At 47.5% G+C, this 16,797-nt stretch overlaps 1 protein-coding gene across 1 annotated transcript in view; it reads right to left on the bottom strand.

Moving 5' to 3' along the window:
* Ser (protein serrate) overlaps nucleotides 1–16,797 on the bottom strand; it is a 337,260-nt gene that overhangs the window by 85,581 nt on the left and 234,882 nt on the right. Inside the window, exon 4 of the mRNA XM_071692678.1 lies at nucleotides 7,765–8,022. Coding sequence (XP_071548779.1) covers nucleotides 7,765–8,022 — 258 coding nt within the window. The remainder of the gene's footprint in view (nucleotides 1–7,764; nucleotides 8,023–16,797) is intronic.

The raw sequence follows: 16,797 nt of genomic DNA, 5'->3' as shown, positions 1-16,797 counted from the left end.
CCTACTGATGTTACTAATGCTGATCCTACTGATGGTACTAATGCTGACCTCCTGACCCTACTGTTGGTACTAATGCTGACCCTACTGATGGTACTAATGCTGACCCTACTGATGTTCCTGATGCTGACCCTACTGATGGTACTAATGCTGACCTCCTGACCCTACTGTTGGTACTAATGCTGACCCTACTGATGGTACTAATGCTGACCTCCTGACCCTACTGTTGGTACTAATGCTGACCCTACTGATGGTACTAATGCTGACGCTACTGATGGTACTAATGCTGACCCTACTGATGTTCCTGATGCTGACCCTACTGATGGTACTAATGCTGACCTCCTGACCCTACTGATGGTACTAATGCTGACCCTACTGATGGTACTAATGCTTACCTTACTGATGGTACTTTCCTACTGGCACCGATGATGGTCAAATTTCTGACACTGATGGCTATATTTCTGGCACTGATGGCTATATTTCTGACACTGATGGCTATATTTCTGGCACTGATGGCTATATTTCTGGCACTGATGGCTATATTTCTGGCACTGATGGCTATATTTCTGGCACGCGTTAGCGAGGTAGCGCAAGGAAACAGACGAAAGAATGGCCCAACCCACCCACAAACACATGTATATACATACACGTCCACACACGCACATATACATACCTATACGTCTCAACGTATATATATATATATATATATATATATATATATATATATATATATATATATATATATATATATATATTGGAAAGGATCACAATTTTGCGCGTGATCAAGATCTTCCTATGAGTCCACGGGGAAAATGAAACACGATACGTTCCCAAGTGCACTTTCGTGTAATAATCACATCATCTAACTCCAGTACCACGAGAAATATCATTGAATCTTCTATTATTAAACAAACGAAGAATTATAACCTTAATATTTGTGAAGGTCTAAACAAATTGGATAACTTTATTGTTGATAAAATTTGTAAGCAATTCCCCCTCTTGTCCACATGATAAGTTTATGATACGCTCGTTGTCTGTCTTGGGCAATCACATGTTTACCAAATGGCGTCCTAGCTACGTCTCTTCGTTGTATATTAACTGACTTGTTTCTTTCTTGTATCTCCTCTGATGATGTGATTATTACACGAAAGTGCACTTCGGAACTTATCGTGTTTCATTTTCCCCGTGGACTCATAGGAAGATCTTGATCACGCGCAAAATTGTGATCCTTTCCAATACACAAACACACACACACACACACACACACACACACACACACACACACACACACACATATATATATATATATATATATATATATATATATATATATATATATATATATATATATATATATATATATAAATATATGGCGTAAATGGCTATATGTCTGACACTGATTGTGGCTCTATTAGTGACACTGACGGGCTGTATTGTTCGACAGTGATGCTGGCTCAATAACTCTGTATAAGACTAGTGCCTCTCTCTCTCTCTCTCTCTCTCTCTCTCTCTCTCTCTCTCTCTCTCTCTCTCTCTCTCTCTCCAGTATCAACATTTGTGTCACCATTGTTAATACTTGGTATCTACATAATCATGAGAACATTGTTCTATTATGCTACATCTTTCTTCATGCTTGTGATTTTGTTTCTTAAGTCTGTTATGTGATTCCCACCAGCTGTGTGAGAGATACAGGTTGACCACTTCCCGCGCTACCGTCTGAGGATAGCCAACTCTTCCCATGGAGCCCATGCAAATGTGTAGCTTTCTCCCGTCTTAATATAGTCAGGTAGCGAGCAGGTCGGCTGATGGTAGGTACACATTAAGCAGAACACAGTGTGCATCCTGGCCCTCCTGATGGTTACTCCTGGCTGGCGGCGACCGGCCCCACTGGCTAATGACAGAGCTGCTCTCATCTGTACACAACGCCGGCGCGGCTCCCATTTAACAACTGTGTGAATATGTTGACCAACTTGTGGCCAGGCCCACGAGCTGCGCTGCCAGCAGGCGGGTCAACCATGAGAGAATTGAAGAGTTGAACCAGACAAGGTCCAGGAAGAGGCAGGTGTGAGGTTATGATAAAGACAACCTGGCCTACACCGACACCCTGGCCCACACTGACACCCTGGCCCACACTGACAACCTGGCCCACACTGACACCCTGGCCCACACTGACAACCTGGCCCACGCTGACACCCTGGCCCACACTGACAACCTGGCCCACACTGACAACCTGGCCCACACTGACACCCTGGCCCACACTGACACCCTGGCCCACACTGACAACCTGGCCCACACTGACACCCTGGCCCACACTGACACCCTGGCCCACACTGACAACCTGGCCCACACTGACACCGGATCAACTACACGTACTTTGCTACATAAGTTTTACAACACTCATTATGAGATGAACAGGTTAGGTTAGGTTAGGTTAGGTTAGGTTAGAGGTACATAAAATGGTACGTAACATTTTCTGTGGCTTTATTTAGCGTAACAGTGCTCAACCCGCATCTTGATTACAAGAATGATTAATGATTTCATCAACGGTGACGTAATCACCCACTATAATCCTCCGAGCAGATTAAACATATTAATCCCTGCCTGCCCTACCCACAGCAAGCCCAGACATGATCATTACTGCTTCCTAATAGAAACACAACAGAAATTAATTTGTGTTCCTTACACGCTCCAGAGACGATGGTCAGGTAGTGTTGGGGATGGCAGTGGTGGAGGTGGTGCTGAGACAGTGTTGGAGATGGTGCTAAGGTAGTGATGGAGGTGTTGCTCAGACAGTGCTGGAGACGGTGCTCAAGTAGTGTTGGAGGTGGTGCTCAGAAAGTGTCGGAGACGGTGTTCAGGTAGGGGTGGAGTAGGTGGTCAGGTAGTGGTAGAGGTGGTGGTCAGGTAGTGGTGAAGCTGGTGGTCAGGTAGTGGTAGAGGTGGTGGTCAGGTAGTGGTGGAGCTGGTGGTCAGGTAGTGGTAGAGGTGGTGGTCAGGTAGTCGTAGAGGTGGTAGTCAGGTAGTGGTAGTGGTGGTGGTCAGGTAGTGGTAGAGGTGGTGGTCAGGTAGTGGTGGAGCTGGTGGTCAGGTAGTGGTAGAGGTGGTGGTCAGGTAGTGGTAGAGGTAGTGGTCAGGTAGTGGTAGTGGTGGTGGTCAGGTAGTGGTAGAGGTGGTGGTCAGGTCCACCTGCCACTTCTCCTAGTGGCTCCAGGCAGGGTGTGTGGGGGTCAAGTTTTAATCCAGTAATTGTGGGGTGTGTCAGCCACGGTCACAACAACCGAACTCACAACATCGACAACAACGAATCTTGTATGCAGTGTCCAGTATAACCGGTCAGCCTCTACATGGGCGTGTGAGGTGACGTGAGGAGGTGGGTGTGACCGCGCCTAGTGTGGGTAATGAGCCAAGGTCTCACGTTATGACCAATCAATGACCTTATATACCAGTGTAAGACCTGGCCCACCAACCATGTCAGTGTCCCATGTAGCACAGTAACCGTAGTGTGTGTCATCAATAACCCAGCTCACTGTTACTGTGACCTTTGAGGTGGCTCAGGGCGCCTCACGACCTCCTTTACACAGATGAAGTTGTGCCTGACACTGGAGGTCGTCAGCAGCCTCCGTTCTCTACAAGACCAGGTCAGAAGGTCAAAGTTCCACTGGCGCCGGAGGTCTTCCTAAATTCTCTTTAACGTTGCAAGTGAGTGGAAGTCTGGTTGAAATGTCTACAAAATGTTTGTGAAGGTTGAAGAAGAGGGTTCAATATAAAGTTTTGTTCAAGCATGAGGAGGGTAAGTTAACTTGTGTTGTGGGTTGAGACAAGAAGTTGTCACGGGCAGAGGTCGGGGGTGTATCACAACACAACCAGCTACACACGAGGTGTATCATTACAACCTAACATCTGCGGAGGCATGGCAGGAGATATGGTACAACTTGTGGAAACTCAGAAGATATTTCTATGATGCAAACGTTGGGAAAAATGGATTATTCAAAATCTTCCATAAAATACAAACTGATTTATTTGAATTTCCACAAATCCAGAAGTTGATGGCAGGTGTTGAGGTCATGATCCAGGACGGACGGAGCAAAGGTCGCTTGCTTCCTACTGATCCTAATTCATATGTGGACAAGAAATGTGAAAATGAAATGCAATCCAGTCAGGAATCACCAGAATCTGCAGGTGAATATCATCCCAGCAGGTAGACGCAGGCACCTCGCACACAACTGGAAGGAGCCTCCTGCTACAGGAGTAGACCGCTAGCCTGCAGCTACACAGATCAGCTGCCTGTGTACACTTGTGCACATGTGTGTGACCACAGGTGCCTCCACCCATCCAGCCAGGGTAGGGCGACAGCACACACAGACTGTGGAGCAAGACCAGTACCGCTGTGGTGGTGGTGGCTGTGGTGGTGGTGTGTATGGTGGTGGCTGTGGTGGTGATGGCTGTGGTGGTGGTGTGTATGGTGATGGCTGTGGTGGTGGAGTGTGTGTGGTGGTGGCTGTGGTGGTGTGTGTGGTGGTGGCTGTGGTGGTGTGTGTGGTGGTGGTGTGTGTGGTGGTGGTGTGTGTGGTGGTGGTGTGTGTGGTGTTAGTGTGTGTGGTGGTGGTGTGTGTGGTGGTAGTGTGTGTGGTGGTGTGTGTGGTGGTGTGTGTGTGTGGTGGTGGTGTGTGTGGTGGTGTGTGTGGTGGTGGTGTGTGTGGTGGTGGTGTGTGTGGTGGTAGTGTGTGTGGTGGTGGTGTGTGTGTGGTGGGGATGAGGGGAATGCATGATGGATTTCGACAACCTTGCATGGGTAAAGCGGTGCAGGTCGAACAGGCCACGACCAGCCCCAGGCCACACGCTGCTACCACTCCTGCTACTCCTCTCGCTCCCCGACCATGTTTACCTACTTAATGGTTCTCCCCAGCCACGACCACCCTCAGGAGCGACCAAGACGACCACGACCACCCTCAGGAGCGACTAAGACGACCACGACCACCCTCAGGAGCGACCAAGACGACCACGACCACCCTCAGGAGCGACCAAGACGACCACGACCACCCTCAGGAGCGACCAAGACGACCACGACCACCCTCAGGAGCGACCAAGACGACCACGTCCACCCTCAGGAGCGACCAAGACGACCACGACCACCCTCAGGAGCGACCAAGACGACCACGACCACCCTCAGGAGCGACCAAGACGACCACGACCACCCTCAGGAGCGACTAAGACGACCACGACCACCCTCAGGAGCGACTAAGACGACCACGACCACCCTCAGGAGCGACTAAGACGACCACGACCACCCTCAGGAACGACCAAGACGACCACGTCCACCCTCAGGAGCGACCAAGACGACCACGACCACCCTCAGGAGCGACCAAGACGACCACGACCACCCTCAGGAGCGACTAAGACGACCACGACCACCCTCAGGAGCGACTAAAACGACCACGACCACCCTCAGGAGCGACCAAGACGACCACGACCACCCTCAGGAACGACCAAGACGACCACGTCCACCCTCAGGAGCGACCAAGACGACCACGTCCACCCTCAGGAGCGTCCAAGACGACCACGACCACCCTCAGGAGCGACCAAGACGACCACGACCACCCTCAGGAACGACCAAGACGACCACGTCCACCCTCAGGAGCGACCAAGACGACCACGTCCACCCTCAGGAGCGACCAAGACGACCACGTCCACCCTCAGGAGCGACCAAGACGACCACGTCCACCCTCAGGAGCGACCAAGACGACCACGTCCACCCTCAGGAGCGACCAAGACGACCACGACCACCATGTGGCACGCCCGACAACTGTGATGCCGTCCAGTACAGTGGTTGCATTGCATCATGTGTGGCGTTCAGTGTGATGATGACGGCGCGAAGCTGTCCCTCACCACCCAGACAATGACCACACTAGTGGCAGTTCCTCCCTTGACACCGTCTCTCCGTAGTGATGGTGACATCATCGTGGTGCACCACAATGTCATTATACAACATTTGTAATGATGGTGACCCACACCGTTACCTTTCCTGGTCCTGATGTGTGTGTCATGTGATGACTGACGGACTACATGTGTTCTCATGCTCTCCCTCACCCACTGAGAGGCCGTCCACTCCACCTGCCTGAGGAACGCGTCGAGCGCGACACACGCAGCCATGGTCCGGAGCCTTACATGCGTCCTGTCGCTGCCCAGGTGTTAGGTTGGCAGGACGAATGTGAGGGCAGTAGTGTGAGGGAGGTGCTTGATCTACTGCTGACGGAGGGATGGTCTGACCTGCGTAACAACGTGTGTACCTCACTACAGCTGTGGCTCGCTTGTATAGCTCATCCCCTCAGCTCCATCCCTCTCCGTTCCTCCAACATCGCCATCATTACACCATCTCTCTCCGTTCCTCCACCATCGCCATCATTACACCATCTCTCAATCTTTAGTTACGTATCTCACTCACCTGAATGTGTCAGTGGCAGGGAGGGAGGGCCGACCTCCGCTCCTCCCTCCAGCCACCCTCATCTTTCCTACTCATCTTGATCTCATCATTCTTTATCATCTTCCTCCTCAGTTTTCCAGCTGTTCATCTTTCTTTCATCATTACACGTCGGCACACCTCTCGTACCACACCCTCCACCTGCGCAGCACTATCATGCCCCGCCGGGAGTCATATATGGTTTTACAATCACCTTCGTCACGTGTTGTTGTGGATGTGTGTTGACAACATGAGGTGTACAGCCACCATCATGACCAGTTGACTTCCTTAGGTTCTTGCTTCTTACAATGGAATAATCTCTTCCAAAATGTTTCGTTGTTAACCACATATGTTAGATACTTGGCTCCTGCTACCTCACGTGGTTGCCAGCTTACCTCTTCATCCAGGCGATTATTATCAAACAAGCATCCGGTCTATAGGCCTACAGCCACAATAGGTCATCACTCATCACTGATCAACAGCTCATCATTGATCAACGATTAACAGCTCATCACTGATCATCGATCAACAGCTCATCATTGAATTTTAATCAACAGCTCATCATTGCTCATCAATCAACAGCTCATCACTTATCATTAATCAACAGCTCATCATTGATCATTATTCAACAGCTCATCATTGATCATTGATCAACAGCTCATCATTGATCACTATTCAATAGCCCATCACTGATCATTAATCAACAGCACATCATTGATCATTATTCAACAGCTCATCATTGATCATTAATCAACAGCTCATCAGTGATCATTAATCAACAGCTCATCATTGATCATTATTCAATCGCTGATCACTGATCATTAATCAACAGCACATCATTGATCATTATTCAACAGCTCATCATTGATCATTGATCAACAACTCATCATTGATCATTGATCAACAGCTCATCATTGATCATTGATCAACAGCTCATCATTGATAAACAGCTCATCATTGATCAACAGCTCATCATTGATCAACAGCTCATCATTGATCAACAGCTCATCATTGATCATTGATCAACAGCTCATCATTGATCAACAGCTCATCATTGATCATTAGTGTAAGTAGAAGTGTTAAGGGAACAGGCTGGCCGATATGGGCTGCTCCAGCCCTCATGCTGACCCGACCCTTAGCTCGCCCATGACCAACACCACCTAACACATCCGGGGAAAGAAAATGGTAGGCGGCGAGCGTCATGGCCTCCGAGAAGAGGAACATGTGTGACGGACAGATGGTACGAAGAAGAGGAGGAGGAGGAGGAGGAGGAGGAGGAGGAGGAGGAGGAGTAGGGCGTCACCACTCACCTGTGTCACAGTTGGCGCCCATCCAGCCAGGCCGGCAGACCTTGTCGCCAGAGGCGTCGCAGGTGTGGTGGCCGAAGGTGTCGTGTCTGGGGCGGCAGAACTTGGTGCAGGTAGTGTTGTAGTAGTTCTGGTCACACAAGACCCGCACACGGTAGATAACACGGGCTGTGGCTCCGTGTTGGGTCATGGTGTGCCACTCACTGCCAGGCACCAGGATACCACTGTAGCTCAAGACGTCGATCACACTCCGACCTCGATCTGCCGGACACAACAATACCGTCACCACCACACTAGGTACCGTCACCACCACACTAGGTACCGTCACCACCACACTAGGTACCGTCACCACCACACTAGGTACCGTCACACTCTCACCAACACACTAGGTACCGTCACACACTCACCACCACACTAGGTACCGTCACACTCTCACCACCACTCTAGGTACCGTCACATTCTCACCACCACACTAGGTACCGTCACACGCTCACCACCACACTAGGTACCGTCACACTCTCACCACCACACTAGGTACCGTCACACTCTCACCACCACTCTAGGTACCGTCACACTCTCACCACCACACTAGGTACCGTCACACTCTCACCACCACACTAGGTACCGTCACACTCTCACCACCACTCTAGGTACCGTCACACTCTCACCACCACACTAGGTACCGTCACACTCTCACCACCACTCTAGGTACCGTCACACTCTCACCACCACACTAGGTACCGTCATACTCTCACCACCACACTAGGTACCGTCACACTCTCACCACCACACTAGGTACCGTCACACTCTCACCACCACACTAGGCACCGTCACACTCTCACCACCACACTAGGTACCGTCACACTCTCACCACCACACTAGGTACCGTCACACTCTCACCACCACACTAGGTACCGTCACACTCTCACCACCACACTAGGTACCGTCACACACTCACCACCACACTAGGTACCGTCACACTCTCACCACCACACTAGGTACCGTCACACTCTCACCACCACACTAGGTACCGTCACACTCTCACCACCACACTAGGTACCGTCACACTCTCACCACCACTCTAGGTACCGTCACACTCTCACCACCACACTAGGTACCGTCACACTCTCACCACCACACTAGGTGCCGTCACACTCTCACCACCACACTAGGTACCGTCACACTCTCACCACCACTAGGTACCGTCACATACTCTCACCACCACACTAGGTACCGTCACACTCTCACCACCACACTAGGTACAGTCACACACTCACCACCACCCTAGGTACCGTCACATACTCTCACCACCACACTAGGTACCGTCACATACTCTCATCACCACACTAGGTACCGTCACACTCTCACCACCACACTAGGTGCCGTCACACTCTCACCACCACACTAGGTACCGTCACACTCTCACCACCACACTAGGTGCCGTCACACTCTCACCACCACACTAGGTACCGTCACACTCTCACCACCACACTAGGTACCGTCACACACTCACCACCACACTAGGTACCGTCACATACTCTCACCACCACACTAGGTACCGTCACACTCTCACCACCACACTAGGTACCGTCACACTCTCACCACCACACTAGGTACCGTCACATACTCTCACCACCACACTAGGTACCGTCACACACTCTCACCACCACACTACATACCGTCACATACTCTCACCTCCACACAATGTACCGTCACATACTCTCACCACCACACTAGGTACCGTTACACACTCTCACCACCACACAAGGTACCGTCACATACTCTCACCTCCACACTACACCGCCTCACAGAGAACATCATCGCTACCCCCTGCTTTAGAGAGGTAGCGCCAGGAAAACAAACAAAGGTCACATTCGTTCACATTCAGTCTCTAGCTTCCATGTGTAATGCACCAAAACCACAGTTCCTTATCCACATCCAGGCCTCACAGACCATTCCATGGTTTATCCCAGACGTTTCATATGCCATGTTCAGTCCACTGTCAGCACGTCGACCCCGGCATATCACATCTTTCCAATTTAATCTATTCCTTGCACGCCTCTCACCCTTCTGTAAGTTCAGGCCCCGATCGCTCAAAATCTTTTTCACTCCATCCTTCCACCTCCAATTTGGTGTCCCGTTTCTCCTTGTTCCCTTCACCTCTGACACATATATCCTCTTTGTTAATCTTCCCTCACTCATTTTCTCCATATGTCCAAACCATTTCAACACACCGTCTTCTGCTCTCTCGGCCACATTCTTTTCTATTTCCACATATCTCTCTTACCCTTTCATTACTTACTTTATCAAACCACCTCACACCACATAGTATCCTCAAACATTTAATTTCCAACACATCCATCTTCCTCCGTACAACCCTATTTATAGCCCATGCCTCGCAACCATATAACATTGTTGGAACCACTATTCCTTCAAACATACCCATTTTTGCTCTTCAAGATAACGTTCTCTCCATCCACACATTCTCCATTGCTCCCAGAACCTTCGCCTCCTCTCCCGCCGTGTGACTCACTTCCGCTTTCATGGTTCCATTTGCTGCTAAGTCTATTCCCAGATATCTAAAACACTTCTCTTCCTCCAGTTATTCTCCATTCAAACTTACATCCCAATTAACTTGTCCCTCAACCCTACTGAACCTAATAACCTTGCTCTAATTCACGTTTACTCTCAACTTTCTCCTTTCACACACTTTTCCAAACTCGGTCACTAACCTCTGTTTCTCACCAGAATCAGCCCTGATGAGCTGTATCATCGGCATACAACAACTGACTTACTTCCCAGGCCCTGCCATCCCCAACAGACTGTATACTCATCCCTCTCTCCAAAACTCTTGCAATCACCTCTCTAATCACCCTATCCATAAACAAATCAAACAACCACGGGGACATCACACATCCCTGCCGCAGACCGACATTCACTGGGAACCAACCATTCTCCTCTCTTCCTACTCGTACACATGCCTCACATCCTTGGTAAAAAAAAAAAACTTGTTCACTGCTTCTATCAACTTACCTCCCACACCATATACTCTTAAAACCTTCCACAAAGCATCTCTATCAACTCTATCATATGCCTTCTCCAGATCCATAAATGCTACATACAAATCCATCTGTTTTTCTTACTATTTCTCACATACATTTTTCAGAACAAACACCTGATCCACACATCCTCTACCACTTCTGAAACCACACTGATCTTCCCCAATCTGATGGTCTTGACATGCCTTCATCCTCTCAATCAATACCCTCCCATACAATTTTCCAGGAATACTCAACTAACTTATGCCTCTGTAGTTTGAACACTCACCTTTATCCCCTTTGCCTTTGTACAATGGCACTATGCATGCATTCCGCAAATCCTCAGGCACTTCACCACGATCCATATATACAATAAATATCCTTGCCAACCAATCAATAACAAAGTCACCCACCATTTTTTAATCACTGCAATACTATCCAAACCCGCCGCCTTGCCAGCTTTCGTCTTCCGCAAAGCTTTCACAACCTCTTCTCTGTTTACCAAACCATTCTCTCTCACCCTCTCACTTCGCACACCACCCCGACCAAAACATCCTATATCTGCTACTCTGTCATCAAACACATTCAACAAACCTTCAAAATACTCACTCCATCTCTTCACTTCACCACTACTTGTTATTACCTCCCCACTTGCTCCCTTCACCGATATCTCCATTTGCTCTATTGTCTTACGCACGTTATTTACCTCCTTCCAAAACATCTTTTTATTCTCCCTAGAATTTAATGATACTCTCTCACCCCAACTCTCATTTGCTCTCTTTCTAATCATTTGCACTTTTCTCTTGACCTCCTGCCTCTTTCTTTTACACATCTCCCAGTCATCTGCATTACTTCCCTGCACGTATCGTCCAAACGCCTCTCTTTTCTCTTTCACTGATATCCTCACTTCTTCATCCCACCACCACTGCCCTTTCTAATCTGCCAACCTCCCACCTTTCTCATTTCATATATATATATATATATATATATATATATATATATATATATATATATATATATATATATATATATATATATATATATCTGACGAAAAAGGTCGTCTATTGTACTTATCTTGACCTGTGACGGATATGAATCTAATTTACACCCTTCTTTCACTCAGTATAGTCAACCATACTGGGGACCACATACGACACACATACAACATTCACTGCCCACATTACACACACACACACACACACACACACACACACATTAAGACTATAACCATGGCCACAGTAACGTCATAATAACACGTACAAGATTTGCTGATGATAACAATACCATATCCCCCCCCCCCCCCCGCCCACCTGCCTGGTCTTCCACCAGGTTATCGGGTATGCCACAGTATCAAACCTCACAACACAAAGCACTAGAAAGAAGCACCGGCTGCTGAACAACAACAAACTATAACAAACAAACGTTGAAACAAAATTAATTACAACACAGCTTCAAGTTCGGCGTCACTTGGTGAGGCAAAACTCGACCTTTACCATCAAAATCATCCTGCAACTACTGGCGATCCTCACATAACAGTACGAACCTTACTCACACATCATAATGTTATACATCCACATTATATACTCATACATCCACCCTACCACATTATATACTCATACATCCACCCTACCACATTATATACTCATACATCCACTCTACCACATTATATACTCACACATCCACCCTACCACATTATATACTCATACATCCACCCTACCACATTATATACTCATACATCCACCCTACCACATTATATACTCATACATCCACCCTACCACATTATATACTCATACATCCATCCTACCACATTATATACTCATACGTCCACCCTACCACATTATATACTCATACATCCACCCTACCACATTATATACTCATACATCCACCCTACCACATTATATACTCATACATCCACCCTACCACATTATATACTCATACATCCACCCTACCACATTATATACTCATACATCCATCCTACCACATTATATACTCATACATCCACCCTACCACATTATATACTCATACATCCACCCTACCACATTATATACTCATACGTCCACCCTACCACATTATATACTCATACATCCATCCTACCACATTATATACTCATACATCCATCTTACCACATTATATACTCATACATCCATCCTACCACATTATATACTCATACATCCACTCTACCACATGATATACTCATACATCAATCCTACCACATTATATACTCATACATCCATCTTACCACATTATATACTCATACATCCACCCTACCACATTGTATACTCATACATCCACCCTACCATAAAAATACAACAATAACAAAACTTTTCATTCCGAAATGACCAAACAAAAACAACAAAACTGAACCTTACTTTCAACCACCACCCAACCAGACGTAAGCATGTCGGAAACGACACTCCCCAGACATGTTCGAGTAATATTTTCTCGCCTACGATCTGGACACGAACCATCTTTATCAACACTGTTACAACATATTACAAGACCCTTCCTGCCTACCATCCACAACCAAGACACTTGCTCCTCAAGTGTTGTGCGCTCTCCTCACAAACATACACACATATCACCCAACACTATATGACCATATATATATACCTTACTATATGACCATATATATCACCACACTATATGACCATATATATCACCACACTGTATGACCATATATATCACTACACTATATGATCACATATATCACTACACTATATGACTATATATATCACTACACTATATGACTATATATATCACCACACTATATGACCATATATATCACCACACTATATGACCATATATATCACCACACTATATGACCATATATATCACCACACTGTATGACCACATATATCACTACACTATATGATCACATATATCACTACACTATATGACCATATATATCACTACACTATATGACTATATATATCACCACACTATATGACCACATATATCACCACACTATATGACCACATATATCACTACACTATATGACCACATATATCACCACACTATATGACCACATATATCACCGCACTATATGACCACATATATCACCACACTATATGACCACATATATCACCGCACTATATGACCACATATATCACTACACTATATGACCACATATATCACCGCACTATATGACCACATATATCACCACACTATATGACCACATATATCACCGCACTATATGACCACATATATCACCACACTGTATGACCACATATATCACCGCACTATATGACCACATATATCACCGCACTATATGACCACATATATCACCACACTATATGACCACATATATCACCGCACTATATGACCACATATATCACCACACTATATGACCACATATATCACCGCACTATATGACCACATATATCACCGCACTATATGACCACATATATCACCGCACTATATGACCACATATATCACCGCACTATATGACCACTCCTCGCTCCCCACGCCATACATATCTGTACATCAAATTCAACCTTCATGTTGGGTGCGAATCCTGCTTGAATTACGAGGATTGGTATTCTCCTGTCCTTACTCCTATGTTTGTACACACACACACACACACACACACACACACACACACACACACACACACACACACACACACACACGTTTAAATCCTGGATGTAGCAGTGAGGCTACACTCACCCCAGGTGTTCATCCTCCCCTTGGGGTTGGTCCATAAATGGGTACCTGTCTAAGGCTGGTGTGTGTGAGTGTGTGTGTGTGTGTGTGTGTGTGTGGTTATACAGTGACCCAGCCTCCGTGCGAGAGGGGGGTCGCATCACTTTCCAGTGCCCTTCCAGCAAACCTTCCAGGAAGCAAAAAGTGCAGCATAGCGGGGGTTGTGGTGGTGGGTGAGGCTTCGTACATCCAATTAACCAACATGTAGGAGGGTAAGGTGTTTTCACTGGCCCCCGGCTGCACGCCTCCTCCCCAGCTAACTACCCCGCGCGCTCGGGGGTGATCCGAAGGACCTCCAACAGTGTTGGAGATATTGTCGTGACTTTCACACATGATGGAGATAGATATTCTCTGACGTGTGTGTTGGAGATATAGTTGGAGATATTGCAGTGACTTTCACACATGATGGAGACAGATGTTATCTGACATGGAGATTGAGGAAGGTCCTGCTGCAGGTCGTGTTGTGAGGAGTTGACCATAAGGGTCAAGTTGTACCTTCCTGAGCAGGAGACGCCGCCTTACTTCATGGTGTCTGGGACAACCAAACATTTCACTCAGGAACCTTCACAATGACGACGATGAGACGTGCAGCTCCACCGCTGAGCTGAGAGGTGAACACTGCAGCTCTTGTGCATTAAGAAGTAAGTGCTTGTAGCTCAAACCATTGTGATGAAACTAATCTTGCAACTTCCAGTGGTGAAGAATTCTCTCTCTCTCTCTCTCTCTCTCTCTCTCTCTCTCTCTCTCTCTCTCTCTCTCTCTCTCTCTCTCTCTCTGGCTTCCAGTGGAGAAGCTCAGATTGGCTTGGCAGAAAAAGCCATTAATCCCCCGCTGAATAATGCGAGAGTCTGGGTGAAGAGGAAGAGCACAGAAGGGTAATATTAAGTCTGGGTGGTAGCAAGACAACGGCTCTCATAGCACACTACAACGACCAGTCTGGTCGAGTCTGGTCTGGTCGGGTGTGCACATTCCCTGGCATCTTGGTGGTCATTTGTTCTCACATCAGAAATATGGAAGTGCGACCTACATCACACGAATGTTTACCTCGTAATGTGCCTCATTATGTGGCAGAGAACATCTCCAGGAATCATGTGTACGTCAAGTTGCTGTCCCCGCTACCACCACTCTCCCTCACCTGGAGGACACACTCAAGTATGTATCAATGTTTCCCAAGTTTTCCTGAGTTGTTTTTGAAAATGCTGGTGTTGTTGGAGGTCGTTTGCCCTTCCTCTGTGTCCCCGTCTCATCGCCGCTTTCAATCATGCGGATAATTTCAGGTTTCGGCGATGAACTGGAAGAGCGGGAGGCGTGACGGGCACCCGTCCCCCCCCCCCCCACTAGCCCTACCATCACCCTCTCCCATCCGGCCAAAATGGCTTCCTGGAATCTTAATTCTGGACCAACGAAAACTGTCCCTACCTTCTGGTTCTCACTACTCTAGGCCGGCGGAGACCGTCCCTTCCTTCCTGTGCACCAACCACCGTCTGGACCACCTGCACAACCTGACTTTGTCAACAGGTGGTGCATCATTCCGGCCACACAAGATCTTCCATATAGAGAAGTGTCTTGTGTGTATGTATAGTAGTCAACTTTGGTTGTGTGTATAGTAGTCAACTCTGGTTGTATGTATAGTAGTCAACTCTGGTTGTGTGTATGGTAGTCAGCTCTGGTTGTGTGTATGGTAGTCAGCTCTGGTTGTATGTATGGTTGTCAGCTCTGGTTGTGTGTATGGTTGTCAGCTCTGGTTGTGTGTATGGTAGTCAGCTCTGGTTGTGTGTATGGTAGTCAGCTCTGGTTGTGTGTATGGTAGTCAGCTCTGGTTGTGTGTATGGTAGTCAGCTCTGGTTGTGTGTATGGTAGTCAGCTCTGGTTGTGTGTATGGTAGTCAGCTCTGGTTGTGTGTATGGTAGTCAGCTCTGGTTGTGATGCGTGCACTGGTTCCTCCTACATCGGGGCCATCAAGAACTGTCATTAAAATCTGGAATGACAAACATTTCTACGTGGAACACTGTCCTCATGCTTGAGGTGTTCACAGTTACGGATCCTGAAGGAGTTTCTGACTTGTGAGTCATTACTGTGTCTGGTCATCGAGCACACACTGTGTCTGGTCATCGAGCACACACTGTGTCTGGTCATCGAGCACACACTGTGTCTGGTCATCGAGCACACACTGTCTCTCACACCAGCTCCACAATCTCCTCGACCATCCACCAATGTGACTCACATCAGTATGAACTGTTTCTAACTTGTAGACCCTGGAATGTTCTGAACTGCTTAACCTCGTCTTTACCGATGG

Source organism: Panulirus ornatus, chromosome 53 (genome assembly GCF_036320965.1).
Source record: "Panulirus ornatus isolate Po-2019 chromosome 53, ASM3632096v1, whole genome shotgun sequence".
NCBI classification, from domain to species: domain Eukaryota; kingdom Metazoa; phylum Arthropoda; class Malacostraca; order Decapoda; family Palinuridae; genus Panulirus; species Panulirus ornatus.
This window is presented reverse-complemented; position numbering and strand designations above follow the sequence as displayed.